This window comes from Saccopteryx leptura, chromosome 5, assembly GCF_036850995.1.
Source record: "Saccopteryx leptura isolate mSacLep1 chromosome 5, mSacLep1_pri_phased_curated, whole genome shotgun sequence".
Classification (NCBI taxonomy): domain Eukaryota; kingdom Metazoa; phylum Chordata; class Mammalia; order Chiroptera; family Emballonuridae; genus Saccopteryx; species Saccopteryx leptura.
The window spans coordinates 70,692,157-70,719,453 of NC_089507.1; the positions used below are offsets into that span (position 1 = coordinate 70,692,157).

The following is a 27,297-nucleotide window of genomic DNA, read 5'->3' on the forward strand; positions in this document are numbered from 1 at the left end:
TCTGGGCAAAGAGAGATGGGAGAGAGCTGGGTTGGGAAGCCTACTAAGATTTGGATGCCAGAAAGTAGAGAGGAGGGCATAACAAAGTACAAGCTTCTCTGTAAGTGATGGCTGGATCCTGGTTGTTATTTCTGCAGAGAACAGTGAGGAGTGAGTGAGGGGGGCCTGAGCATGGGGACGTTGCTAAGGGGATCTTCATTCGGACATCCAACCCAGACTAGCTTACCTGGGGATTAGACTGTGGAGCTTTTGAAAATTAGAGAAATTTAGAATTCATTCATCAGGTAATAAGTCATCGTTGGTTTGTAAGCAAAGGATGGCGTGATAGAAGTGGGTCCATGGCATATTCCTGTCTTTACCTTCCTTTTTTTCTTCTCCACTATTTATATCTCTTGTGGACGCATACGCCATCATGAACATTAGTGAACATGAGTGGTGCTCAGAACCAGTGAGGAGAGCACGCTTTTGTGTAAAAGGCGTGGGAGTTCCTTTTCTCTTACTTACGATAGCAGTGCTCCTACAAAAAGTTTTCTACAAGGATTTTCTGATGACACACAAGTTCTTTAGAAGAAAGTCCATATATTTAAGAGGGTAAAAAGAGGGAACTCCCATTATTTTGGTACTTCTATTACAAAACTCCTTTATTCTATTATCATAGCTTTCGAAAAACTTCCAAAATTTTCCAGTCTTTGTACAGTAAAGAGTGCTGTCACATTTTTCTATTTCTTTTAAAGATTTTTAAAATTTTTCAATTACAGTTGACATTCAATATTAGTTTCAGGTGAACAGCATAGTGGTTAGACATTTATATGACTTATGAAGTGATTCCCCAGTACGTCTAAGTTCTCCTGACTCTTTACATAGTTATTAAGATCGTATTGACTATATTCTCTATGCTCTAGTTCATATCCCTGTGACTGTTTTGTAACCACCAATTTGTATTTCGTATTCCCTTCATTTTTTCACCCAGCCCTCTAACCTCCCTCCCATCAGGCAACCATCAAGTTTTGTTCTCTGTTGCTCTGAGTTTGTTTCTGTTTTGATTGTTTGTTTATTTTGTTCTTTTAGATTCCACATATAAGTGACATCATATGGTATTTGTCCTCCCCTGTCTGACTTATTTTATTTAACATAATACCCTCTGGGTCCGTCTGTGTTGATGCAGATGGTAAGATTTCATTTTTCATGGCCAAGTAATATTCCATTGTATGTATGTTCATCTTTATCTAATCATCCATTGAGGGACACTTAGGTTGCTCCCATATCTTGGCAATTGTATACTAAATGTCCTTCTTTGTATCTTTGCATACAAAGCTACTGGTACCTCCAGTTATTCATTAGGGTTGTCCCACATGTGGGACTTTCACATGAATGCTCTGGTCTAAGGTGAGCTTCTCAACCTCTCTGACAGCATCACCATGGCAGCTAGTGCCCGGAGGCACGGGGGCAACTGGGTCGAGCTTGTTTAGACAGATAGGCCACTGGTCTCTACCATGGCCCAGCAGTTTGGGTGAGGACCCCTAGTGTCACGTTGTCTTTCTTGCAGACAAAGAGATTGAATTCACAAATAACATTCGACGGTCCTAGTGCTGGGATACTAGTGAGCAGTCTCTTTATCTCCTGCTATGCTCTTTCCTGTTTTTTGCCCCAGTTAAGGGGTTTCTCTTCTGGCCCATTGAGTACTTCATATAGGGTTGTCACCTTTCCTGAGAGCCCAGGGATCCAGATGTGGCAGAACTCAGCTGCTCCAGGGAACCCTCGGAGCTTCCTTTTGTTGTCGGGTCTAGGGATTGAACAGATGGTTTGCTTCCTGTCGGGTCCTAGGGAGCAATGTCGTTCAGGGAGCAATGTCCTCGAGCCCTGGATATCAGGCCCGAGGCCGGCGTATTTGGGCCTTTTTCCATGATACTTTATACCCTGCGTCAGTCAGCAGCTGTAGCAGAATTCTTGTGCCTCTCCACCAACCTTCTCGGGAGTCACTTGCCAGGAGGCGGAAATCGTGTAGTAGGCATAATTTATCCCCTACCCTCCCCCCCCCCTCGCGGAAGGCTGTGAGGTCCCTGGCCAAAGCCTCACCACACAGCAAACAGAGTGAGTGAGTTCTTGAACACCTGGGGCAAGTGTGTTCTGGTTAGCTAAACTTTCCAGCCTGTGTGAGGATATTCCCATTCTAATGCAAACAGTGGCTGGCTCTTTGGGGCTAATCATAGGCAGAATAAGGTGTCCCTAAAGTCCAGGCAGGTGAACCAGCTCGCTCCAGGGGATAGAAGACTCATGAACGTGTAGGGTTTGGGACTACTGGGTGCAGAGTAACAGCTGCACTATTGACCCTCACAGGTCCTAGACTGGCTGGTACCCACCTCCATCTGGCTTTTGCACTGGTCATAGATAGAGGTGTGTGCCAGGGAGACTGACACTCTGCTAGAATCCCAGTTTCTTCATCTCTTAATCTGTTCCTGTGTCCCGCTCGGGCCTCCTTGGGCACCAGGTCCTGCCTTTGCTTTGTCGGGGTGGCTCCAGGCTTAGATCTACCTCAGCAGGGCAGGTGCTTCTTAGCCAGTTCAGGGGTGTTCTTTTCGTCCCACCCCAGTGGGAACTCCTCTAGGAGTTCAGGAGGGTTTTGCTCGTTTATCTCCTGAGTGTAGAGTTTCCATTCGGCCTCTCTAGGAACTGTTACAGACATTATCAGGGTCTCCTGTGTTCCTAAGTTAGGCTGGCATATTTTCCAGGAGTAAAAGTTATTTGGGCTCCCAGCTTGGTCAACAGGTCCCTTCCCAGAAGAGGGATCGGGCATTCAGGCAGATAAAGGAACTCGTGAAGAACCTGGTATCCCCCAAGTTGGTACACCTGAGACCCACAGAAGAAGCAAACGGTTTGAGTGCCCATGGCTCTGATTATGGTGGCTTCCCGTTCAGTAAAAGGTGCAGCTGGTGTGGTGACTACCCAGTGTTCTGCTGTGTCTACCATCAAAGTCATTGGCTGGCCCACAACCATTATGCTGAGCATGGGTCCCGGGGTCCTAATTTCATGGAGCCTGGTCTTAACCTCATTGGAATCAACGCCAGCCTGCCCATCAAGTTCTGGACCCTTGGTTCTGGTTGGACTTTCCTTTCCTTGACTGAGCAGTTTTGGCAGCGGGGCTGGAGGCTGCTTTCGGTTGGAGCATTCATTTTCCAGGGTCTGATCTCTTTGCAGTATGCACATTGGTCAGGTTCCAGGGGCTGCCTCCTTTTGAAGGGCAGGCTATCAGGACCTTGCACTGTCCCTTCTTATTAACACAGGACCAAACCCATGGTGGAGGGTCTGTGTTGTTTCTAACCAGGAATCTATACAGGGAAACTGATCTGCTCAGTTTCTGGGTCTGCTCGTCACGGCCTGTTAAACTGCCTGAACCCTTGTCAAATCTAAGGTTCCTTACGACGGCCACCAACCTGAAAGGTGGGTCCCTCCAGTTCGCAAAGGGTGGGAGCTTTCCAGGGATTACTTTCACACCACGGTTGTCAGAGAATCCGTTTTTAAAATTCCTAGCATACAGTCTATAGTGGTGGGTTTTCACGGACTGGCCCCCATTTCTGCCTCTGTTTTCGTGTCCGGTGCTGCAGGACAAACAACGGTTGGGTGGCCCCTTCTTCAGGGACCACTCAGATCCCCACCAGGCCACGTCTCTTGTGAGAACTTAGGCGTGTCTTGGCTAAGGTGCACTCGTATAAGCCCCAGGCTGGTTGTCTCTGTGAGAAGTGAGTCACCGTCATGCCACCGTATGACACTACCAGGGACTGCTGGTTAGAGCCCAGTCGGACTTCGTAGCTTGTGCCGTGGAGCCACAAATAGGTTCTCACGCACTCACACAAGCACTCAGAAATTATAATACCCCACACACACACTTTTCCCAGGGAATCCCTATCTGATGTCTCAATCCTGAGACTGTGGGAGGTGATCAAGCTCCCCTTCCATCCGGAGATGGGCCTGACTGGGTGACTTGCCCGGGACCTTACCTTATCCAGATATGTGTCTTGAAAAGTTTGTTCCTCTCTCTGTTAATTGCAGTCAGCCTTGGCTACCACCAGGCGTGGGGACCTCAAGGAATATGTTGGGTGGTTGCCTCATTCGCACAGAGGGCCCCAAATGCCACTAGCCTGGCGGCAGTGGCACAAAGGGCCAGAATGGTTGGATTTCTGGTCAGAGAACCAAATGTTGTGGCAAACTAGAATGTCCAAGAAGCCAAATACACTCAGAGAGGTGGAGAACCGGTATTAAACCAGCAGGCTCAAGGGAGTTGATTCTCCAAAGTCTGAGCCCCAACTGGCAGAATCTTTGGGATTTTAAGGTCACATTGTTGAATGGGGTCACAAGGTATGCAGAATGCGGAAGCGGTTTTACAGAAGCTAAAAAGGCAGAATGAGTAAAAGCAGAAAACAGAAGCAGTAACAGCCATATCAAGGTGAGGCATTTTGCTTTGTCATGGAGTCCTACCCACATCATTAGAAAAGAAGGTAGACTCTTCAGATGGAGATTTAGGGATTATTAGCATCCTGGCTGGAGTTAAAGCTCTTGGCTTATAGAAGTGGTAGAGGGTGGAGAAAGATGGAAGAAAGGCAGTCTCTACTTGGGAGTGTTGTGAGTGATGGAAGTGTTCACAGAAGAAAATGAGGATTTATTTAATCCATGGAAAAAGGTACCTAGGAAGAGAAGCTGTATGCTGTTTGTAATCATGTTAGGAAATTAAAACTAATTCACTGTGGGCTTTAGTTGGCTTCTTACGATAGATGGTTTCAAATATGTAAGCAGAAATCCCATGAAATTCATTCTGTCTGCCTTGCCTTCCTCCCATACATTTTCCCTTTTGAAAAAAGGAATGATAGGAAAACTGAAAGACCTCTTTTTCACTCTTTTACATTTTTAGTCAGTTAAAAGCTAATGTGGTCTAATGTAACAACTTTTACTTTTTGTCATTCAAACCTTCCAAACTATCCCAGAAGCCTCCGCTTTTGGGAAAGTGTGAGTTGTAATTCCAGAATTAAGTGAAATGGTATAGAAGTTGCCAAATACCCCACAAAAATGTCTTCAGATGATGAAATTATCTTGACTTTGGGAACCTGATATAGAAGCTAGTCTTGTCTCACGTAGGTGTTTCAGTCAATACTCTTACTTCATAAGACTCCTACCATTGGCTGCTAAAAGCACTGTCCTTTATATAACACTGGTACTTTTGTTAACAGCAAAAGACTTAATAATGTTAAACAAGGACAGGTTTATTATTCCATACAGTCTTCTTAGAATTGGGAAATTTATGGCAGATCAGAAAGTAGATTTGTTCATTCAGATGATTTTTTTCCCCTCCTAGTTTTGATGATGACTTCATAACGTATACATGTGTGTATGTCCATATGTAGATAATAGAGAGCCTTTGATCTTTCACAGGACATCAGAGCTTTTGTATTAGGCTTCAGACAAGATAAGGTATGTATCATTTGTCAGAGCTCACAGTGGGCCAGCAAGCAGCCCTGGGAAGGTGTGCTGTGCAGGAGGTGTGGTACAGAGTTTCAGTTACATATGAAGTTTAGGGGAAATTTTATTATGATTAGTAACAAGAAAGAATAAGGCAAAATCAAAAAAAGGGTTTAAACTTATGTAACCTAAATTAGAATAAAGAAAAAGGATCAACACAGTGATAAGCTGCACAACATCACCAGGCCAAGAAACGTTGACCTGGGCTCTGGCTCTACACACATCAGCAGATGAAGAAACATCAGCCTGGGTCAGACTAATGGCTAGTTAAAGCAATAGACTAAGGAAAAGGGAATTGTGAGCATGTACAAATCTCACCAAACCATGAAGGAACGTATCACCAGACCGGGAAGCCCCAGCCTATGCCCCAAAGTCGGCCACCCGCCCTGTGCACCCAGGAGGAAGAGTTCTCTAGTGCTTCAGGGCAGTCTGAGACCCACCCTTTGTTATGGCAAAATTTTGGCTGGAGGCTATTACACGAGGGCCTTAGGTGCATAACCTCTAGGAACAAAGAAAGATCACCACATTCCAGAATAATCAACTAAGTCAGCAAATGATCAAGAATATTCTCCCTGGTTTCCAGAAGAACTAACTACTGCAGGATGTCGCATCTCACCCTGAGTACATGACTCAGTCATTCCTGCAGCTATTTGTTCTGATCCTTATTCATATCGATTAAGTTCAAGCACATATATTCTTTATATAGTCCTCCTCCACAGTAGGGGAATGTTTAGGAATGTCTTCAGAGTCTGGTGAGTCATCATAATGATCTGTGATTGACAGAGTGCGTGAGGAACAGAGTGCTCTCGTGCAGGCCGAGGGAATGTGTGACGTAGTCTGCAGTTGAGGCCGCTGTTGGGACTTGTAACTCTATTCTGTATCTATAAAATTATTTCTCTTAGAATATTTTTTATCTCTGCCATTTTTTGCTTCCTGTCTCTTTCTGGGTCTGAGTTCTTTTTTTTTTTTTTTTTCTGTCTCTGCTTCTCCCTATCACTCTCACTATCTTCCCTAATTCAACAGACATTTCTTTGACTCAATATCTAAATTGACTCAATAGTTGAGAAACAAACTGTGCAGGAATGCCGAACTATAACACAGTTTGTTTAGAATGATAAGCTGCACTAATATACAATCAAAAATAAAATATGAACATACAATTGAATCATTGCATCTGAAGGAATTCAGAGAAATGGACAAATGCATCTGGGCAGAGAGAGATGGGAGAGAGCTGGGTTGGAAAGCCTACTAAGATTTGGATGCCAGAAAGTAGAGAGGAGGACATAACAAAGTACAAGCTTCTCTGTAAGTGATGGCTGATCCTGGTTGTTATTTCTGCAGAGAACAGTGAGGAGTGAGTGAGGGGGGCCTGAGCATGGGGACGTTGCTAAGGGGATCTTCATTCGGACATCCAACCCAGACTAGCTTAGCTGGGGATTAGACTGTGGAGCTTTTGAAAATTAGAGAAATTTAGAATTCATTCATCAGGTCATAAGTCGTCGTTGGTTTGTAAGCAAAGGATGGCGTGATAGAAGTGGGTCCATGGCATATTCCTGTCTTTACCTTCCTTTTTTTCTTCTCCACTATTTATATCTCTTGTGGACGCATACGCCATCATGAACATTAGTAAACATGAGTGATGCTCAGAACCAGTGAGGAGAGCATGCTTTTGTGTAAAAGGCGTGGGAGTTCCTTTTCTCTTACTTACGATAGCAGTGCTCCTACAAAGTGTTTTCCTTAAGGATGTTCTGATGACACACAAGTTCTTTAGAAGAAAGTCCATATATTTAAGAGGGTAAAAAGAGGGAACTCCCATTATTCTTGTACTTCTATTACAAAACTCCTTTATTCTATTATCATAGCTTTCTAAAACTTCCAAAATTTTCCAGTCTTTGTACAGTAAAGAGTGCTGTCACATTTTTCTATTTCTTTTAAAGATTTTTAAAAATTTTCAATTACAGTTGACATTCAGTATTAGTTTCAGGTGAACAGCATAGTGGTTAGACATTTATATGACTTATGAAGTGATTCCCCAGTACGTCTAAGTTCTCCTGACTCTTTACATAGTTATTAAAATCGTATTGACTATATTCTCTATGCTCTAGTTCATATCCCTGTGACTGTTTTGTAACCACCAACTTGTATTTCTTATTTCTTTTATTTTTTTACCCAGCCCTCTAACCTCCCTCCCATCAGGCAACCATCAGTTTTTGTTCTCTGTTGCTCCGAGTTTGTTTCTGTTTTGATTGTTTGTTTATTTTGTTCTTTTAGATTCCACATATAAGTGACATCATATGGTATTTGTCCTCCCCTGTCTGACTTATTTTATTTAACATAATACCCTCTAAGTCTGTCCGTGTTGATGCAGATGGTAAGATTTCATTTTTCATGGCCAAGTAATATTCCATTGTATGTATGTTCATTTTTATCTAATCATCCATTGAAGGACACTTAGGTTGCTCCCATATCTTGGCAATTGTATACTAAATGTCCTTCTTTGCGAAACATCTGGAGGCTCCAAGGATAGGTTTTTCTGTTTCTGGTTGAAGATCTTGTTGAGTTTTGGGGATATTTTTTTTTTTTTAATTTTTTCTTCTGAAGCTGGAAAGGGGGAGAGTCAGCCAGCCAGACTCCTGCATGCGCACGACCGGGATCCACCTGGTACGCCCACCAGGGGCGACGCTCTGCCCACCTGGGGGAGATGCTCTGCCCCTCCGGGGTTGCTCCGCGTGACCAGAGCCACTCCAGCGCCCGGGGCAGAGGCCAAGGAGCCATCCCCAGCGCCTGGGCCATTCCCACTCCAATGGAGCTTCTGCTGCAGGAGGGCAAGAGAGAGACAGAGAGGAAGGGGGGGGGTGGAGAAGCAAATGGGCGCATCTCCCATGTGCCCTGGCCGGGAATCGAACCCGGGTCCCCTGCATGCCAGGCCGATGCTCCACCGCTGAGCCAACCGGCCAGGGTCTTGGGAGAGATTTATCGATATCGCTTCCTACCACGCCATTACTCTGACGTCATTCCTAAATGTCCTTCTTTGTATCTTTGCATAGCCTTTATTTTCAGGTCTATTTTGTCTGATATAGTATTGCAATCCCAGTTTTATTTTTTTCATTTTTATTTGTATTAAATATCTTTTTCTGTGTGTGTCTTTTGCTTTAAGTGGGTCTCTTATAGAGAGTATAGGTCTTGTTTCCTTCTCCACTTAGCTACTTGAAGTGTTTTGATTGGAGCATTTAATCCATTTACATTTCAAGTAAGCTATGTAGTTATTGCTATTTTTTTCATATTTTTTATTTTATTTATTCATTTTAGAGAGGGGGGAGAGAGAGAGAGAGAGAGAGAGAGAGAGAGAGAGAGAGAAGGAGGAGGAGCAGGAAGCATCAACTCCCATATGTGCCTTGACCAGGCAAGCCCAGGGTTTTGAACCGGCAACCTCAGTGTTTCCAGGTTAACGCTTTATCCACTGCGTCACCACAGGTCAGGCCTTTTTCATATTTTTGATCTTTATTGTTTTCTTCTTTAGGAAGTTCTTTTAACATTTTTTCTAAGATTGCTTTAGTGGTGATAAGCTCCTTTAGCTTTTTCTTGTCTTGGAAACTCTTTCTCTCTCCTTTGAGTCTAAATGATAGTTTTGCTTTGTTGAGTTATCATGGTTGTAGGTCCTTGCTTTTCATCGCTTTGAATATTTCATATCAATCCTTTCTGGCCTGGAAAATTTCTGCTGAGAAATCAGCTGACAGTGTTATGAGAGCTTTCATGTAGGTAGCTAACTACTTTTCTCTTGCTTTTGTTTGTTTGGTTTTGAGAGAGAGAGAGATAGTGATAGAAAGATAGGAAGGGAGAGTGGGTGAGAAGCATCAATTTGTTGTTGCTTTCACTATAGTTGTACATTGACTGCTTATCATACGTTCCTAGACCAGGGCTGAACCAGTGTTTCATTGTTCAAATCAGCGGCCTTGGGTTTTCCATGCAAGCGACCTTTTGGGCTTTGGGATCATGTGGATGATTCCCCTAATCAAGCCAGTGCCCCCTTGCTGATGAGCCTGTGCTCGGTGCTGAAACGACTTGGAAACAGCAACCCCAGCATTCTGGGGTGACACTTCATCCACTGTGCCACCACAGGCCAGGCTCTTGCTACATTTAAGATTCTGTATTTGTCTTAACCTTCAGCATTTTTTTTTATAATAATTTTATTTTTTTAATGGGGTGACATCAATAAATCAGGATACATATATTCAAAGATAACAAGTCCAGGTTATCTTGTCGTTCAATTATGTTGCATACCCATCACCCAAAGTCAGATTGTCCTCTGTCACCTTCTATCTTGTTTTCTTTGTGCCCCTCCCCCTCCCCCTTTCCCTCTCCCATTCCCCCCTCCCCCCCGTAACCACCACACTCTTATCAATGTCTCTTAGTTTCACTTTTATGTCCCACCTACGTATGGAATAATGCAGTTCCTGGTTTTTTCTGATTTACTTAATTCGCTTCGTATCATGTTATCAAGATCCCACCATTTTGCTGTAAATGTTCCGATGTCATCATTTCTTATGGCTGAGTAGTATTCATTCCATAGTGTATATGTGCCACATCTTCTTTATCCAGTCATCTATTGACGGGATTTTTGGTTGTTTCCATGTCCTGGCCACTATGAACAATGCTGCAATAAACATGGGGCTGCATGTGTCTTTACGTATCAATGTTTCTGAGTTTTTGGGGTATATACCGAGTAGAGGGATTGCTGGGTCATAAGGTAGTTCTATTTTCAGTTTTTTGAGGAACCACCATACTTTCTTCCATAATGGTTGTACTACTTTACATTCCCACCAACAGTGTATGAGGGTTCCTTTTTCTCCACAGTCTCTCCAACATTTGTTATTACCTGTCTTGCTAATAATAGCTAATCAAACAGGTGTGAGGTGGTATCTCATTGCCGTTTTGATTTGCATTTCTCTAATAGCTAAAGAAGATGAGCATCTTTTCATATATCTGTTGGCCATTTGTATTTCTTCCTGGGAGAAGTGTCTATTCATATCCTCTTCCCATTTTTTTATTGGATTGTTTGTTTGTTTGTTGTTGAGTTTTATGAGTTCTTTGTATATTTTGGATATTAGGCCCTTATCTGAGCTGTTGTTTGAAAATATCATTTCCCATTTAGTTGGCTTTCTGTTTATTTTGTTATCAGTTTCTCTTGCTGAGCAAAAACTTCTTAGTCTGATGTAGTCCCATTCATTAATTTTTGCCTTCACTTCTCTTGCCTGTGGAGTCAAATTCATAAAATGCTCTTTAAAACCCAGGTCCATGAGTTTAGTACCTATGTCTTCTTCTATGTACTTAATTGTTTCAGGTCTTATGTTTAGATCTTTGATCCATTTTGAGTTAATTTTTGTACAGGGGGACAAACTGTAGTCCATTTTCATTCTTTTGCATGTGGCTTTCCAGTTTTCCCAGCACCATTTATTGAAGAGGCTTTCTTTTTTCCATTGTGTGTTGTTGGCCCCTTTATCAAAAATTATTTGACTATATATATGTAGTTTTATTTCTGGACTTTCTATTCTGTTCCTTTGGTCTGAGTGTCTATTTTTCTGCCAATACCATGCTGTTTTGATTGTCGTGGCCCTATAATATAGTTTGAAGTCAGGTATTGTAATGCCCCCAGCTTCATTCTTTTTCTTTAGGATTGCTTTGGCTATTCGGGATTTTTTATAGTTCCATATAAATCTGATGATTTTTTGCTCTATTTCTTTAAAAAACGTCATTGGAAGTTTGATGGGAATTGCATTAAATTTGTATATTGCTTTGGGTAATATAGCCATCTTGATTATATTTATTCTTCCTAGCCAAGAACAAGGTATATTCTTCCATCTCATTATATCTTTTTCAATTTCCCTTAACAATGGTTTATAGTTTTCATTATATAAGTCCTTTACATTCTTTGTTATGTTTATTCCTAAGTATTTTATTTTTTTTGTTGCAATCGTGAAGGGGATTATTCTTTTGAGTTCATTCTCAAATGTTTCATTGTTGGCATATAGAAAGGCTATTGACTTCTGTATGTTAATTTTGTATCCTGCGACCTTACTGTATTGGCTTATTGTTTCTAGTAGTCTTTTTGTGGATTCCTTGTTTTTTTTGATGTATAGGATCATATCATCTGCAAAAAGTGATACCTTTACTTCTTTTCTTATATGGATGCCTTTTATTTCTTTGTCGTGTCTGATTGCTCTGGCTAGAACCTCTAGTACCACATTAAATAAGAGTGGAGAGAGTGGACAACCCTGTCTTGTTCCTGATTTAAGGGGGAAAGCCTTCAGTTTAGTGCCATTTAATATGATGTTAGCTGATGGTTTATCATATATGGCCTTTATCATGTTGAGATATTTTCCTTCTATACCCATTTTGTTGAGAGTCTTAAACATAAAATTGTGTTGTATTTTATCGAAAGCCTTTTCTGTGTCTATTGATAAGATCATGTGGTTTTTGTTCTTTGTTTTGTTGATATGGTGTATTATGTTGACCGTTTTACGTATGTTGAACCATCCTTGAGATTCTGGGATGAATCCCACTTGATCATGATGTATTATTTTTTTAATATGTTGTTGTATTTGATTTGCTAGTATTTTGTTTAGTATTTTAGCATCTGTATTCATTAGAGATATTGGTCTGTAGTTTTCTTTTTTTGTGCCATCCTTGCCAGGTTTTGGTATGAGGGTTATGTTGGCCTCATAAAATGTGTTTGGAAGTATTGCTTCTTCTTCAATTTTTTGGAAGACTTTGAGTAGAATAGGAACCAAGTCTTCTTTGAATGTTTGATAAAATTCGCTGGTATAGCTGTCAGGGCCTGGACTTTTATTTTTGGGGAGGTTTTTAATGGTTTTTTCTATTTCTTCTCTACTGATAGGTCTGTTTAGGCTTTCTGCTTCTTCTTGACTCAGTCTAGGAAGGTTGTATTGTTCTAGGAATTTATCCATTTTTTCTAGGTTGTTGAATTTAGTGGCATAAAGTTTTTCATAGTATTCTAAAATAATTCTTTGTATATCTACGGTGTCTGTGGTGATTTCTCCTCTTTCATTTTGGATTTTGTTTATATGAGTTCTTTCTCTTTTTTCCTTGGTAAGTCTTGCCAAGTTTGTCAATTTTGTTGATCTTTTCAAAGAACCAGCTCCTTGTTCTATTAATTTTTTCTATAGTTTTTCTGTTCTCTAATTCATTTATTTCTGCTCTGATTTTTATTATCTCCTTTCTTCGGCTGGTTTTGGGTTGTCTTTGTTCTTCTTTTTCTAGTTCCTTAAGGTGGGAAGTTAAGTGGTTCACTTGGGCTCTCTCTTGTTTGTTCATATATGCCTGAAGTGATATGAACTTCCCTCTTATCACTGCTTTTGCTGTATCCCATAGATTCTGATATGTCGTATTGTCATTTTCATTAGTCTGTATATATCTTTTGATCTCTGCACTTATTTCTTCTTTGACCCATTCATTTTTTAAAAGTATGTTGTTTAGTTTCCACATTTTTGTGGGATTTTTTCCCTCTTTTTTGCAGTTGAATTCTAGTTTCAAGGCTTTATGATCAGAAAATATGCTTGGTACAACTTTGATTTTTCTGAATTTGCTGATGTTGTTTTTGTGGCCCAATATATGGTCAATTCTTGAGAATGATCCATGTACACTGGAGAAAAATGTATACTCAGTCACTCTGGGATGAAATGTCCTGTAGATGTCTATCATATCCAGGTGCTCTAGTGTTTTGTTTAAGGCCACTATATCTTTGTTGATTCTCTGTTTGGATGACCGATCTAGAGCCGTCAGCGGTGTATTGAGGTCTCCAAGTATGATTGTATTTTTGTCAGTTTTTGTTTTAAGATCAATAAGTAGCTGTCTTATATATTTTGGTGCTCCTTGGTTTGGTGCATATATATTAAGAATTGTTATGTCTTCTTGATTCAGTGTCCTCTTAGCCATTATGAAATGGCCATTTTTGTCTCTGAGTACTTTTCCTGTCTTGTAGTCAGCATTATCCGATATGAGTATTGCTACACCTGCTTTTTTTTGGATGTTATTTGCTTGGAGTATTGTTTTCCAGCCTTTCACTTTGAATTTGTTTTTATCCTTGTTACTTAGATGAGTTTCCTGTAGGCAGCATACAGTTGGATTTTCTTTTTTAATCCATTCTGCTACTCTGTGCCTTTTTATTGGTGAGTTTAATCCGTTTACATTTAGTGTAATTATTGATACTTGTGAGTTCCCTATTGCCATTTTATATCTTGCTTTCTGTTAGTTTTGTGTCTTGTTTGATCCTTCTCTTTCGTTTTTCTATCTTTTGTTTTTATTTGGTTGTATTCCATACATCTTTCCTCTGTTTCTATCTTTTTTATCTCATGTGCTTCTGTGGTGGTTTTTTCAATGGTGGTTACGTTTGAGTAATGAAAAGGGTCCCTACCCTGTTCATTGTAGCGAACTATTTTGTGAGTACTTTTGCACTCCATCATCCTTTGCTACTGTTAATCTCCATCTTCTCCCCCTCTTTCTTTTTGTTGTTGTCACAGTTTAAATTTGGTTTTATTGTGTTCTTCTTGGAGCTTTTACTTGTGGCTCTGTTTTTTTTTGTTCTTTGTATCTGATTGGAGAACCCCCTTTAGTAATTCCTGGAGTGGGAGTTTTCTGATGATAAATTCCCTCATCTTTTCTGTATTTGTGAATGTTTTTATTTCTCCTTCATATTTGTAGGATAGCTTTGATGGGTATAGTATTCATGGCTGAAAGTTCCTCTCTTTCAGGATTTTAAATATTGGGGTCCACTCTCTTCTAGCTTGTAGAGTTTCTGCTGAGAAATCTGATGATAATCTAATGGGCTTCCTTTATATGTTGTATTCTTCTTTTCCCTGGCTGCCTTGAGAATTTTTTCTTTGCTGTTGGTTTGTGTCAATTTCATTATGATATGCCTTGGAGTAGGTTTGTTGGGGTTAAGAAAACTTGGAGTTCTGTTTGCTTCTTGAACTTTAGTTCTTTCCACAGGCTTGGGAAATTCTCATCTATTATTTGTTTGAGTATGTTCTCCATTCCATTTTCTCTCTCTTCTCCTTCTGATATACCTATTATTCTTATGTTATTCTTTTTTTATTTTTTTTATTTTATTTTATTTTATTTTATTTTTTTACAGAGAGAGAGTCAGAGTGGGGGATAGACAGGGACAGACAGGAACGGAGAGATGAGAAGCATCAATCATTAGTTTTTCGTTGCGCATTGCGACACCTTAGTTGTTCATTGATTGCTTTCTCACATGTGCCTTGACCGTGGGCCTTCAGCGGACCGAATAACCCCTTGCTCGAGACAGCGACCTTGGATCCAAGCTGGTGAGCTTTTTGCTCAAGCCAGATGAGCCCATGCTCAAACTGGCAACCTCGGGGTCTCGAACCTGGGTCCTCCGCATCCCAGTCTGACGCTCTATCCACTGCGCCACCACCTGGTCAGGCTATGTTATTCTTTTTGATGGAGTCAGATAATTCTTGTAGGGCTATCTCATTTTTTTTTAATTTTTGAGTCTCTTTCTTCTTCTTTCTGTTGTGCCTCAAGTTGCTTGTCTTCTATTTCACTAATCCTCTCTTCTATCTGACCTGTTCTATTAGCTATGCTTGTTACTTCGTTTTTCAGCTCATGAATTGAGTTTTTCATCTCTGTTTGATTTGTTTTTATAGTTTCAATTTCCTTGGACATATATTCTTTGTGTTCATTGAGTTGTTTTCTGAGCTCCCTAAATTGCCTTTCTGTGTTTTCTTGTATATCTCTGAGTATTTTTAGGATTTCTATCTTGAATTCTCTGTCATTTAGCTCCAAGGTTTCCAATATATTAAATTTTTTCTCCGTAGATTTTTCCTCATCTAGCTGTGTTACCTCTCTTTCTTTTGTATCCATGATATTCGATTTTCTCTTCCTTAATGGCATCTGAGGGTGGTTTTGTTAATAGTATTAATGAGATTTAATAAAGAATAAAAAGTAAAAAAAAATAAAAAAATAAATCGAAAAGAGTTGTTTTTTTAAAAAAAAATTAATAATGAAATAAAGAAAAATAAAATAAAATAAAAATTAAAAAAAAAGGAAATTATTCCCCCCCTCCTTTTTTCCTCTCCTCTCCTCTCCCCTCTTTCTTGAGAAAATCTTGTGGTGAACTGTGAATTATAACAAACAATGCCTGTGATGGAGGGCCTGAATTGGGGAAAAGTAATAAAGGGGCAAAAAAAAAAAAGAAAAGAAGAAAAAAAGGGGATATGGACCCACAAAAAGCAAATAAGGAAAAAATTTGGGTCAAGAATAAAATGATTTGCTTTTAGGTGTTGGTTGTCTAAGAGTTATGATGAGAGGAATAAGAGGAAAACAGAAAAATGGGGGGACAAATTAAAAAATTACTATTGTATTTAGTGGAATAAGAACTAGATAAAATGGAGAGCCAGGGATGGGAGCACTGCTAGTGAGTTAAAAAGGTGAAGTAAAAACCCCCCCAAAATGCCATAAACATAAGTTTGAGTCCCAGATAAGATAATTTGTTTGTTATTGAGGTTTGAATGAGAGGAGATGTAAAGGAGAAAGGAAGAAACTAATATAGAGGGAGAAAAGAAAGAGAGAGAAAAAAAGAGGGAACCACTAAAAGAAGAAAAAAGAAAGGAGAGAGAGAGAGAGAGAGAGAGAGAGAGAGTTAAGGGTTTTGGAGTGCAACCCTCATAGAGAGAAAGGAAGAGGAGAGAAAAGATAATGGGAGATGTAACACTTATGGGTAGTGTAGTTCAAGGAGAGGAGAGAGTAAGACCGGCAGAGAGTTAATCGGCCAAATTGGAGGAGGAAAAAAAGTATCAAGAATGAATATAAGAGAAACAAACGAACAAATATAATAAAATGGGATAGGTTATAAAGTCTGCAGATTATTCTTGATTTTGAGAGGTTATCTTCTTGCTTTTTCTTTTCTCTCCCTCTTCCTGGTCGGTAACTCTGTACCCCGAGTTCTGCCCCTTTGGCACGCTCAGGTAGAGGTTTGCAGTTGATAAGTCTCTATGGCAATGTCATGTATTGTGCTTTAGTCTCGTTGGCAGTCGAGGCTATTAGCATTTATAGGCTCCGACAGTGAGAGAGTCCGTGTTCCTGGAGCCTTTCTCCTAGTCTTTCCTTCCTCAATTAGTAGCCTGATAATCCAGCTATGGGGTTGCTGCTGCCTCTGCCTGGATAGTAAGAGGCTCAAAGAGCTGGCAACTCCCCACTCTATTTCCACTCAGCACAGGGCTCTGGGTAAGGCTCAGTCAGTCAGAGCTGCTAGCATAATCAGGCGGGCTTTCCGCCCACTCAAAGACCTCTGGCTCTGCCACTCTGTACCGTAACACAGGCGGGCGCCCACTTCCGGGGCGCTTGGAGGAAACTCTCGCTATCTGCGCGCGCAGACCAGGATATCTGGCCAGCAGTCTCACGCTCTGAGTGAAACCCCCAACCGCATGGAAAAGTTGCAGCGTTGGAATTGGCTCTCGCTCCGTCCCCGTGCACGGCTTTTGCAAGGCGCTGGGGCGGCCCGAGATTCCGCTTTGGCCCACACAAAGGCCCCTGACTCTGCCCCTCAGTGCGATAACACGGGCGAGCACTGCCGAGGCACTCGGAGGAATCTCTCACTCCCTATCTGCGCGCGCAGACCAGGATATGAGGCTGGCCGCGTTTCCCTCTGAGTGAAACCCCCACCAGCACGGAAAATTTCCACCGTTGGAATTAGTTCTCGCTCCCTCCCGTGCGCGGCTTTCCCAGGGCGCTGGGGCTGCCCAGAGATTCTGCTTTTGGCCCACAGAAAGGCCTCTGACTCTGCCTCTCTGTGGGTTAACACGGGCACCCACTCCTGGGGCTTAGGAAGAAATCTCTCGCCCACTAACTGCGCACCGACCAGGAGAACGGGTAAAATGGCTGCCCCACTTGTCTTTCTTTGTTTGGGTTTGGCGCGAGTGTTAGCTTGTATTGCCCGGGTTGCCACAGGATCAGTTTTTCCTCGGCTTGGATCTCCGTGCCACAGCCTGGTTCGGCTGTTTGTGCCGCGGCCTGGATCTATTCACCCCCTTTGCCCACCTCAGTTTCTATATTCACAGTTACCAGAGAAAGCCGCCCTGTTTAGGTTAGTGAGGAAGGCGGAGCATTTCTTACTCCTTATTTCCTTCGGGGTTTGGTTATATATTTAGCCAATTTTTCACTCGACCATACCTTTGGGTGTATTGCGAATCATCTGGAGGCTCCAAGTATAGGTTTTTCTGTTTCTGGTTGAAGATCTTGTTGAGTTTTGGGGGAGATTTATCGGTATCGCTTCCTACCCCGCCATTACTCTGACGTCATCTCCTTTTTTAAATTTTTTTTTTTTTATTTATTCATTTTAGAGAGGAGAGGGAGAGAGCGAGAGAGAGGAAAGACAGAGAGAGAGAAGGGGGGAGGAACTGGAAGCATCAACTCCCATATGTGCCTTGAACAGGCAAGCCCAGGGTTTTCCAACCGGCGACCTCAGCATTTCCAGGTCGACGCTTTATCCACTGTGCCACCACAGGTCAGGCTTAACCTTCAGCATTTTAATTATGATGTTTCTTAGTGTGGGCCTCTTTGGATTCATCTTGTATGGGACTCTGTGCTTCCTGTACTTGTATGTCTATTTCCTTTGTCAGGTTAGGGAAAATTTCAATCGTTTCTTCAAATAGGTTTTTAACTCCTTGCCCTCTTTTCTTTTCCTCTATCCCAGTAATGTGCATGTTATAATTGATGTTGTCCCAAAGATCCCTTAATCTCATTTTTAAAATTCTTTCTTTCTTTCTTTCTTTCTTTCTTTCTTTCTTTCTTTCTTTCTTTCTTTCTTTCTTTCTTTCTTTCTTTCTCTTTCTTTCTTTCTTTCTTTCTTTCTTTCTTTCTTTCTTTCTTTCTTTCTTTCTTTTTTCCTTCCTTCCTTCCTTCCTTCCTTCCTTCCTTCCTTCCTTCCTTCCTTCCTTCCTTCCTCCCTCCCTCCCTCCCTCCCTCCCTCCCTTCCTTCCTTCCTTCCTTCCTTCCTTCCTTCCTTTCGGCTGCTCTGTTGCCTTGTCTTCCAAATCACTGATTTGATTCTCTGCCTCATCTAATTTTCTGTTGATACCTACCCTTCCTCTAATGTAGTCTTCGTTTCAGTTATTGTATTCTTCATTTCTGACTGGTTCTTTTTCATGGTTTCTATCTCTTTGTGTACGTTCTCATGGATTTCATTGAATGTTTTTATACCAGTGTTTTGAACTCATTATCTTGTAGATTGCTTATCTCCATTTTGTTTTGTTCTTTTACTGGAATTTTGTTCTGTTTTTTCATTTGGAACATGTTCCTTTGTTTCTTCATTTTGGCTGCCTCCCTGTGTATGTTTCTATGCATTAGGTAGAGCTGCTATGTCTCCTGGTCTTGGCAGAGTGCCATTATATAGTAGGTATCCTGTGGGACCCAGTGGTACAAACTCCCTCATTTCCTTATGTGAGTTGTGTGTGCCCTTCTGTTGTAGTTGTGCCTTGATTGCTGTTTATACATCAGTGAGTGGCATTGACTCTAAGGCTGACTGGCTGTGAGATCTGGCCATGATTATAGCAGATGAGCTGTAGTTTTGAGGGCTGACCCCACAGAGTGAGATTTACTATAATGGGGCTTTGATTCCTGCCAAGTCCATCCTTTGGGCATGTCATTTGTGGAGTTAATTGGGTGGTGCTCCTGTATGAACTGAAGCTGGCCACTGGGTGTGTTGGCATTGGAGCTTCTTGGGAGGGTCTCCTGTGAGGCCCAGGCCATCTAACTGGTAAGAGCAACAAAGCGTTTAACAGCACTGGGTAGCTGCCTTTGCTGGGCATGGAGGCTCCTGGGAGAGGCTATGTTGTAAACCAATCTCATCTCAAGTGCTAGTAGGGTCAGGGGCTGTTTAGCAAGATATACTGGGTATGCTGAGACCAACCACTAATTATTTGGCGTTTATGAACCTTTGAGTGATTTTCGGAAAGTCCTCAGCATGGGTCGAGGCTGGCAGCTTGTGAGGAACAGCCACCGAAAGACGTTTGGGCTGGTGCACAGATTGGGTGGGGTGGGGTTTCAGAGAACCACCAGCATGGGCCAGTGGTGTTAGCCACGTTGATGAAGACTCAGATACTGCATCTAGCTATGTCTGCAGCTGTGTGGAGAGAGGGCTCAACAAAAGAACGGTGACACCTGCCCACACTTTTGTCTGGGAGAGAACTTCCACTCTAACTCTTACTCTACAGCCAGACAATTCAGTTCCTATCCATGTATCCCTGGCACTTTCAAGCTGCTGTCTCTTCTCTGGCACTTAGGGTGAGTGTGAGCAAGTGAGTCTGTGTGTGGGCCCTTAAAGAGGATGCCTCAGCTCTGGCTGAGTAGCTCAGTTGCTTCGAGTATCTTCCTGATGAGCCAAGGTTACAGGTGTGATCCTTGGTCAGGGCACATAGAAGCATCAACCAATGAAGGTGTAAATAAGTGAGATAACAAATTGGTGTTTCTCTGTCTTTCTCTCCCTCCCCCCGTAAAAAACAATAAAAAATTATAAATAAATAAATAAATAAATAAAAGGATGCTTATTTATTTATTTGAGCAGCACTTTTTTCACCTGATGGAATCCCTGCTGATTTTCACAACCAGATGTTGTGGGCACTCCTCTTCCCAGTACTAATGCTTCTTGCTGGGGAGTCCAGAGGGTGGCTGGGACTGCTCACTCCTCAGGGGGTGCTCAGCAGCTGAGATATCCTTACTGATTCTTAACCACCACATATGGCTGTAGAACCAGCCTGTTTAGTGTTTCTGCCTCTCTGAACAGTCTTGACTTGACTTCTTTATCTTTAGTTAAAGGATTTCTGTTCAGCTAATCTTCAGGTGGTTCTCAAGAGTTGTTCTAAAATGTAGTTGTAATTTTGATGTGGTCACAGGAGGAGGTGAGCATGTTTACCTACTGCCATCTTTAATGGAAGTCAAAAATTAAGAGTGCTGTCATCTTAAATATTGTTAGTCAGAGGGAGAGTTTCTATTTTTAATGCCAGTTCACTGTGCCACTGTGTTTGAGAGTAAAGTATGGAACGGCTTCAATGTTAGGTGAAGTGCAGTTTTGACTTTTCCTGAGAGGAGTACTCATTGAGTACATGACCTCACCCTTGCTACTCTCAGCACTATTGTCCATGCCTCTGTACTTCGTGACAGGAGGCTGAGCCTGTTGTTCTCACACAGTTACCTGTTGGACAGGCTCCTAAGAAGAACCTCGTGTGATTTTGCCACATTACTTAGTATCACTGCTATGGTTAGGGAAAACTAGAAAAAGACACGAGTGACATTTTTTCTTTTGATTGTGTAGTGCAAAAGGCAGAAGTATTATTAGCAGTGTATATGGAGATCCTGGTAGGAAAGGTTGTGTGTGAGTGTAAAAGAGTAATCATTGCAGCTGTTCTTTCATTTTGTCTATTACATGCATACCTAATCTCATCACTAGGGGTCCTTCTGAGTATTTTTTAAATCAGTCTAAGGAAATTAAATAAAAGAACTATAATAATAATACCTTTTGGATTTTTAACTTGGGCAATTATGTACATAGATACCACTGGCACTGAAGCTGTTTTTGTTTGTTTAACAGTAAGATATTTATTGTTACCATTTTTTTAGAGAAAAATGCTAGGAGGGTACCAATTCTTTATTCATAGTTTCTTATATTCCATTTGGTCTTAAAATGCTTTCTATCCTTGCACAAGAACTGCAGAGAGTCAAATGAGTTATAAGCATCCAAGTAAAAGAACGTCATGGATAATTGCTGGTGGCCACATCATAGCCAAATGAATCTTCTTGCCACAGCTGGTAGTCTTGTCTGGATAATACTGTATTACATTACTACTCATAGTTAAGTATTTCTCATACTCTATAGCATGGTGTTATTACCATTAATGAAAAACCCACACATCATTCTAGATTTCCCCAAAGTGATCTCCATTTATTGTAATCAAATTCAATGTCATCTGTGTCTTCCTCCCTGTTCTCCATCTTACAAAAAGGTGGAGGTGGGGGAGGATATTAAAAAGACCATACAGTAAGAAATGCCAGGCTTAAGCTAAGTGCTCCAAAGGATACCTAAACCTGAGTATAGAACTCATAATGAAAAACATTTCTAGCTCCTTAAGATCTACTGAAGTTTGGACTGATCACAGCCTTCAGTTGATCTCTTGAGATAGTCTGTGAGAGGTATAATCTTAAAGATCTACATTGTATTTTGCACTGAACTATTAAAGGAAGAGCAGATAAGTAAAATGCCAGTAACATTTCTTGAGTGCTTAGATGTATTGGGCACTATTCTGAGTACTTTACAGGTATTTAGAATTCCTCTAAACATTATAGATGAAGGTACAGAGAAGGTATAGCTGAGATATAACTTGTTCAAGGTTACATAGCCAGTAGTCCAGGATTCAAAACCAAAGCCAGAATTTAAAGCCATGCAATATGAGCGAGAATTTATGCTCCACAAGCGTCAGCTCACTGTCTCTTAGAGACCAAGACCAGAGTCCCAGAGTGTTCCCTCACCCCATCCCCTTTCCCCCCAAAGAAAAATGACTTTGAAATTTTGTTGTTTTTCTTTTAGGCAGATTCTGCAATTTTTAAAGACAAAGTTAGCATCGTGACAAACATGCTATATACATGTAAAATTGTATGTCTGAGTTTTTAAACTTAAGTCCAGATAATACAAAGGCCTCTTGGACACTCTTAATGGCTGCACGGTCTTCCATGTAAATGTGTATTTTCTAGTTTTTCATTTTTAGATATCTGGCCTGTTCCTATGTTCTTTTTTAGTTCCCTTTATTCTTTCTCTTTCCTTCATTTTTAGTAAGATTATATCAGACATCTTTTAGTATAAAGCTTTGTTTGCTTTATAAATGAAAAGCAATTTGAAGAGCAATTAATTAAAAATAATTTTAAAAGCAATTAATTTTAACCTGTTGATAGGTTTTTTTCTAATGAATTATACCAGCTTATACATTACCACCAATATATGAATACCTACTCTATCTAATCCTTACAAACACTGTTTTCTTTTAAAAAAATCTAATTTTATTAAGAAATTTTATATTATTGGTAAAATTTTATGTCACTTTGATGTAGAGGTTACTCTACATATATTATACAGCAGTATTCCATTTTACTGTTTATCTCAAATGTTTTTGTTTAAGAAAAGTGAATTAGATAGAAGTGATGATTGCACAACATTGTGAGTTTACAAATGCCACAAAATAAAAGATTGTTCATTTAAAATGGTTGTATTTTGTGAATTTCACCTCAACAAGAAAAATGTGTGTACGTGTGGGTGTGGGAGGAAGCTCATGTGTGTCTGCACTGAGCATGAAGCCTCCGGGAGCTGCGTGGCGGCTTGGGCAGTGTGCGTCAGCACGCTCCAGCTTTCTGCAGTGTTCTTAGAGCCCGAGCTGAATGTGCAATGCATGTCGCCTTTCTTTCTGGCAGTTATTTTGTGCATTGCTTACTGATTTGAACCTATAATAGATTAAAATGGTTGATGAATAATAGTATTTGACCTGCATTGAAAGGAGGGTATCCTGCTAGATGTTATCATGCAAGTTTTATGGCTGCCTTAGGAACGATCAAATAAGCACTGCAGGAAACAGCGGGTAAAGATCAACCCAGTGAGGAAATGGTGGAAATTGCTTGACTTTGTAAAGAGGATTGTAATATGCCTGCATCCGAGGAAAGTGGCAATGACCGACAGTATTAATGACCTGTAGTTAGAAAACCCTGTAGCTAGAGTGAAAGATTGCTGCCCAGTGCATGCAGCTGGGAAAGCAGGTCCTGCAGACCTCCCTGGACCCTGCTCCGCCCAGTGCTGCCCTTTCAGGACACGTCTTCTGCCCCGGAGTTGTGGTAGTCTGCTAGTGTTCTTTACATGTTCTCTATTGGGACTAAATAATTTTCATACGATTTATGTGAACTCGTTATTATGACTATTAACCCTTTGCCAGTCATATTTATTGCAGATTGTATTCCCAGTTGTTTGCTTTTGAAAATGTATTGTTTCTACATGTTTTTAATTTATTAATTTCTGTGTTGTCAAGTCTGTTTATTTATTTTGGCCTGATATCACTCTAATCTTAACCTTTTCGTGTCTGGTAATTGATAAATATGTAATGTATTTTCTTCAATTAAAAAAATATTTGAGTCTGGCCTGGCCTGTAGTAGCACAGTGGATAAAGCATTGACCTGGAACGCTGAGGTTGCCGATTCGAAACCCTGGGCTTGCCTGTTCCTCCCCCCCCCCCCCCTCTCCTCTCTAAAATTAATAAATAAAATCTTTAAAAAAATTGAGTCTGTAACCTAAGGTAAAATCTGAATTGTATCCATATTGCTAGTTTTCCTAGCTATTCTTACAGGTGAACATTAGGGTAATCATATTAATTTCCAGAATGAATTTGGATTATTCTTTGAAGTTAATTTGGGAATAATCAACACTTTGGTAATATTTAATATTACCAACCTAAGGCTCTTTTTTTTTTTTTTTGGTGATACTCTGGGGTGTTTTTTTTCTTTCCATATAGGTTATACATATTTTTTATTAGAGGTTTTAAAAAATATTTTGATTTCTTATTCTGTGAAAGAGGGTCTTTTCCATATATTTTAAGATCAGTGCCTAGAAATAATGATTTTTTTATATTTAGCAGGTAACTGATCAATTCCTCAAACTTTTTAAATGTAATAGTTTTCAGTTGATTCTCTTTATCTAATCACATGCCTACAAAAATATTTTTCCCAATAATTATAACTTATTTTTTGCTTTTCTTCTGAACCTAGAAAAATATTAAATGAGTTTATTATTATTAGAGATAAGAAATGAATATTGAATTTCATTAGATTTTTTTTGTTTCTAATAAGATAATCATATGATTAAGATGTGTGTGTGTGTGTGTGTGTGTGTGTGTGTGTGTGTTCCTCCCCCCCCCCTTTTTGTTGGCCTGGCCCTAAGGAAGATTAATATTACCTTAAGGTTTTATCCAACTCCTGTCATTAGCAACAGGTCAGAACTGTCACCCATTCCCTAAGGTAAAGCAGTCTAATTTTGCTTCTCTATAATTTTAACACTTTAGGGAAATGGAAGAAAATGCATCTGAGTTTTTCAATTTTTTAGAAGGCTTCCATTTTAAATTATTTTTAGTTCATTCATTTTATTAATGCCCAAATGTAAAGTTGAAATAGCCTTTTTTATATTTATTCATGTCACATTAGTCTTTTATCCTTTCTGGGAGGAAATAAAAACCTGATTTTATATTGAAGAAACCACAAAACCAATAACAGTTTATTGAATTTCCTGTATTTCAAAATTAAAAACTACATTCTTTTCTAATTGTTTAAAAAGAATAACATTCTTTTCTAACAATATTGTTATTCTAACTACAAGGAACTATAAACTTAAGAATATAATAATGTCCATTTTCTCCTCTTTTATAACTGGGAAGTGAATGTGGATTGAATTTATAATCAGTGTCTCTATCTTTCATATAATAGCTGACATTCCTTGAGCATTCTCAGACATTGGGGGCTTTATGTGCATTAACTCACTGTTGTCCGTAATAACCTGTGAGGAAAGGGAGTATTAATATCCCCTTTTATAGATCAGAAGTAACTGAGCACAGAGATAAGATTTGATTCCAGGCAGAGTTCTTTGTTTTTGAAAATACTGTTTTATTAACACCACAGTGATAAACAACTTTATGCTTACATTTTTTAATAGATCACATAATTCAAAACCCACAAAGAAGCTGAATCTTTACATTAAATGTGTCCTTCTTAAAAATCCTTAACTGTATGCCATTCTATCCTCACTCAGTAAAATTTGATTTTGCACCATTTTATATTGAATATATCACATTTACATAGCAAAATAATGAAGGCACAGCTAATACAAGCAAACTTAAACCCTTTCTACTTCTGAGCTGGGAGTGGGGACACACATTTAGATTGGGTCTTCAAGTATACATTTTTTCCAAACATTAGCTTCATTGAAGAGTTCTGATAATTTTCACAGCTACATTCTAAAAGCTAGATGACAAAAAGACTTCACAAGAATCAAACTGCGTAACAGTGTACACACATGCTTTACAGAATTTACTACGTTACATTCTACATCTCTTCAAGTAAATTAACAGTTCTAAAATGCTAGGGTAGAGGGATTTTATACTTAAACATTTGGTTTTTTTACAGCTTTGTGACACTAGCAAGAAAACACATAAACATGAGACTAAATAATGAACACATATGTTGACAATATTATACACTCTCCTTCTCAGAACCAAGTTGGTCCTCTAAATTCAAATACTCAGAATATTCTTAAAATTTGAAGTGGCAGTTTCCAGCCTCATTAACAGTACTGTCATGATCTCCATCCCAGGCATCTCTGATTCCATCAATCTTCTCTGAAATGTAAAGCTGATGTCTGGGTTGCAAAAGCAAAGTCTTATAGATGAGTTTTTTTTTTCTTGGGTTCTGCTTTTTTTGCAATGTCAAATATCAGGACTAAAGAAATAGAAGAATTAAGGATGGAGAACATGTCAGTCTCAGCGTGGGTGTTCTGTGTGTAGTGTGATGATAGTGTGATGAATGTGTTTCCAGCTGATGATTCTTTACTTCACATCTACCTTCACACTTAATAGCCCTCAGTTCCAGTCTTCACAGAAGAGATCATGAAAAAAAACATCACTTTTAATTTAACTCATTTTCTTTAACACCTTTTGATACATTTTTTGAGTTCAAAATGAAAATCAAATTTGAAACAGGCTGGTCAGAATCTGATTGTTTCAATTGAATATATTTTAGGAATGTCAGAATTGATTCACGTATTTTAGTCCAAAACCTGAGCCTTTTTAAGTTCACCACTACTCAGAAAAAATAATAATAAAGCAGAATTTTCTCCGTCGTCATTCTCCTCTTCCATCTCTGCCCCCGCTTATTTCTTGGCGTCATCAGACTTTGCAGAGTGGGGACCCTCTTCTTTGGCAGCCGCAGCCTCTTCATCCTCCTCCTCTTCATCCTCCCCCTCCTCATCATCCACGTAATCCTCGACATCATCATCCTCCTCCTCAGCCTCCAAGGTCCATGCACATCCCTCCATCTCACCAGTGAGCTCCTGGATCTTGGCAAGTAGGGGCTTATAGATTTCGTTGTACTTTTTCTCCAGAGCCTGAAATTCCTTGTCAAATTTGGCCTCTATCTTATCGCATCGCTTCTGCAGCTTTTTGAGCGCCAGGACTCGGCATTTCACTGAATTAGGCAGGCTCTCGATAAAGTCATTCTTGGGCTTTGCTGCATTCTCTGCAGGGGTCTGGGGCTCCTCAGTGGTCTGCCCTGCCGCGCACTCGGGTTCCGCGGCCGCGCTGTCGGCTTCGCCCCCCTGCGCCCCGCCTTCGGCCATTACCTCCTCCGCTGCTGCCTCCGCCGCTGCCGCCGTCGCTGCCGCTGCTGCCGCTGCTGCCGCCGCTGCCGCCTCCGCCGCCGCCGCCGGCGCCTGGCTCGGCTCCGCAGGTGTCCGGTTCTCTGGGTCGGCCATGGTTGAGCAGCAGCTGCCGAGGGCTGGTGGCTCCTGCCGGGACCTGCGTCTGAGCTGCAGCAGAGCGGTCTTGCGGCTGCGGCTGCGGCAACTGGCGCTGACGGCCGCGGCACTGACGTCTCCATCCGCCCCGCCCGGTCTGCTTGCACCCGGGACTGGCTCCCAAGAATCAGCTGATGGTCGTGCCCCCGTACTGCGCCAGCTGCCTC

General features: G+C 40.7%; 2 protein-coding genes across 3 annotated transcripts in view; one reads left to right on the forward strand and one right to left on the reverse strand.

Annotated features, from left to right (window-relative positions):
• The window catches only part of HERC3 (HECT and RLD domain containing E3 ubiquitin protein ligase 3), an 809,237-nt gene that overhangs the window by 769,518 nt on the left and 12,422 nt on the right, over positions 1-27,297 (forward strand). The gene's annotated exons all lie outside the window — the stretch shown is intronic.
• On the reverse strand, positions 25,204-27,291 carry NAP1L5 (nucleosome assembly protein 1 like 5). The gene has a single exon (XM_066386118.1). It carries the CDS (start codon positions 27,086-27,088, stop codon positions 26,489-26,491), a length of 600 nt encoding a protein of 199 aa, XP_066242215.1. The 5' UTR covers positions 27,089-27,291; the 3' UTR covers positions 25,204-26,488.

Excerpts from the sequence above, each read along its gene's own strand:
- NAP1L5 (XM_066386118.1), bottom strand. The coding sequence starts at position 27,088 with ATGGCCGACCCAGAGAACCGGACACCTGCGGAGCCGAGCCAGGCGCCG.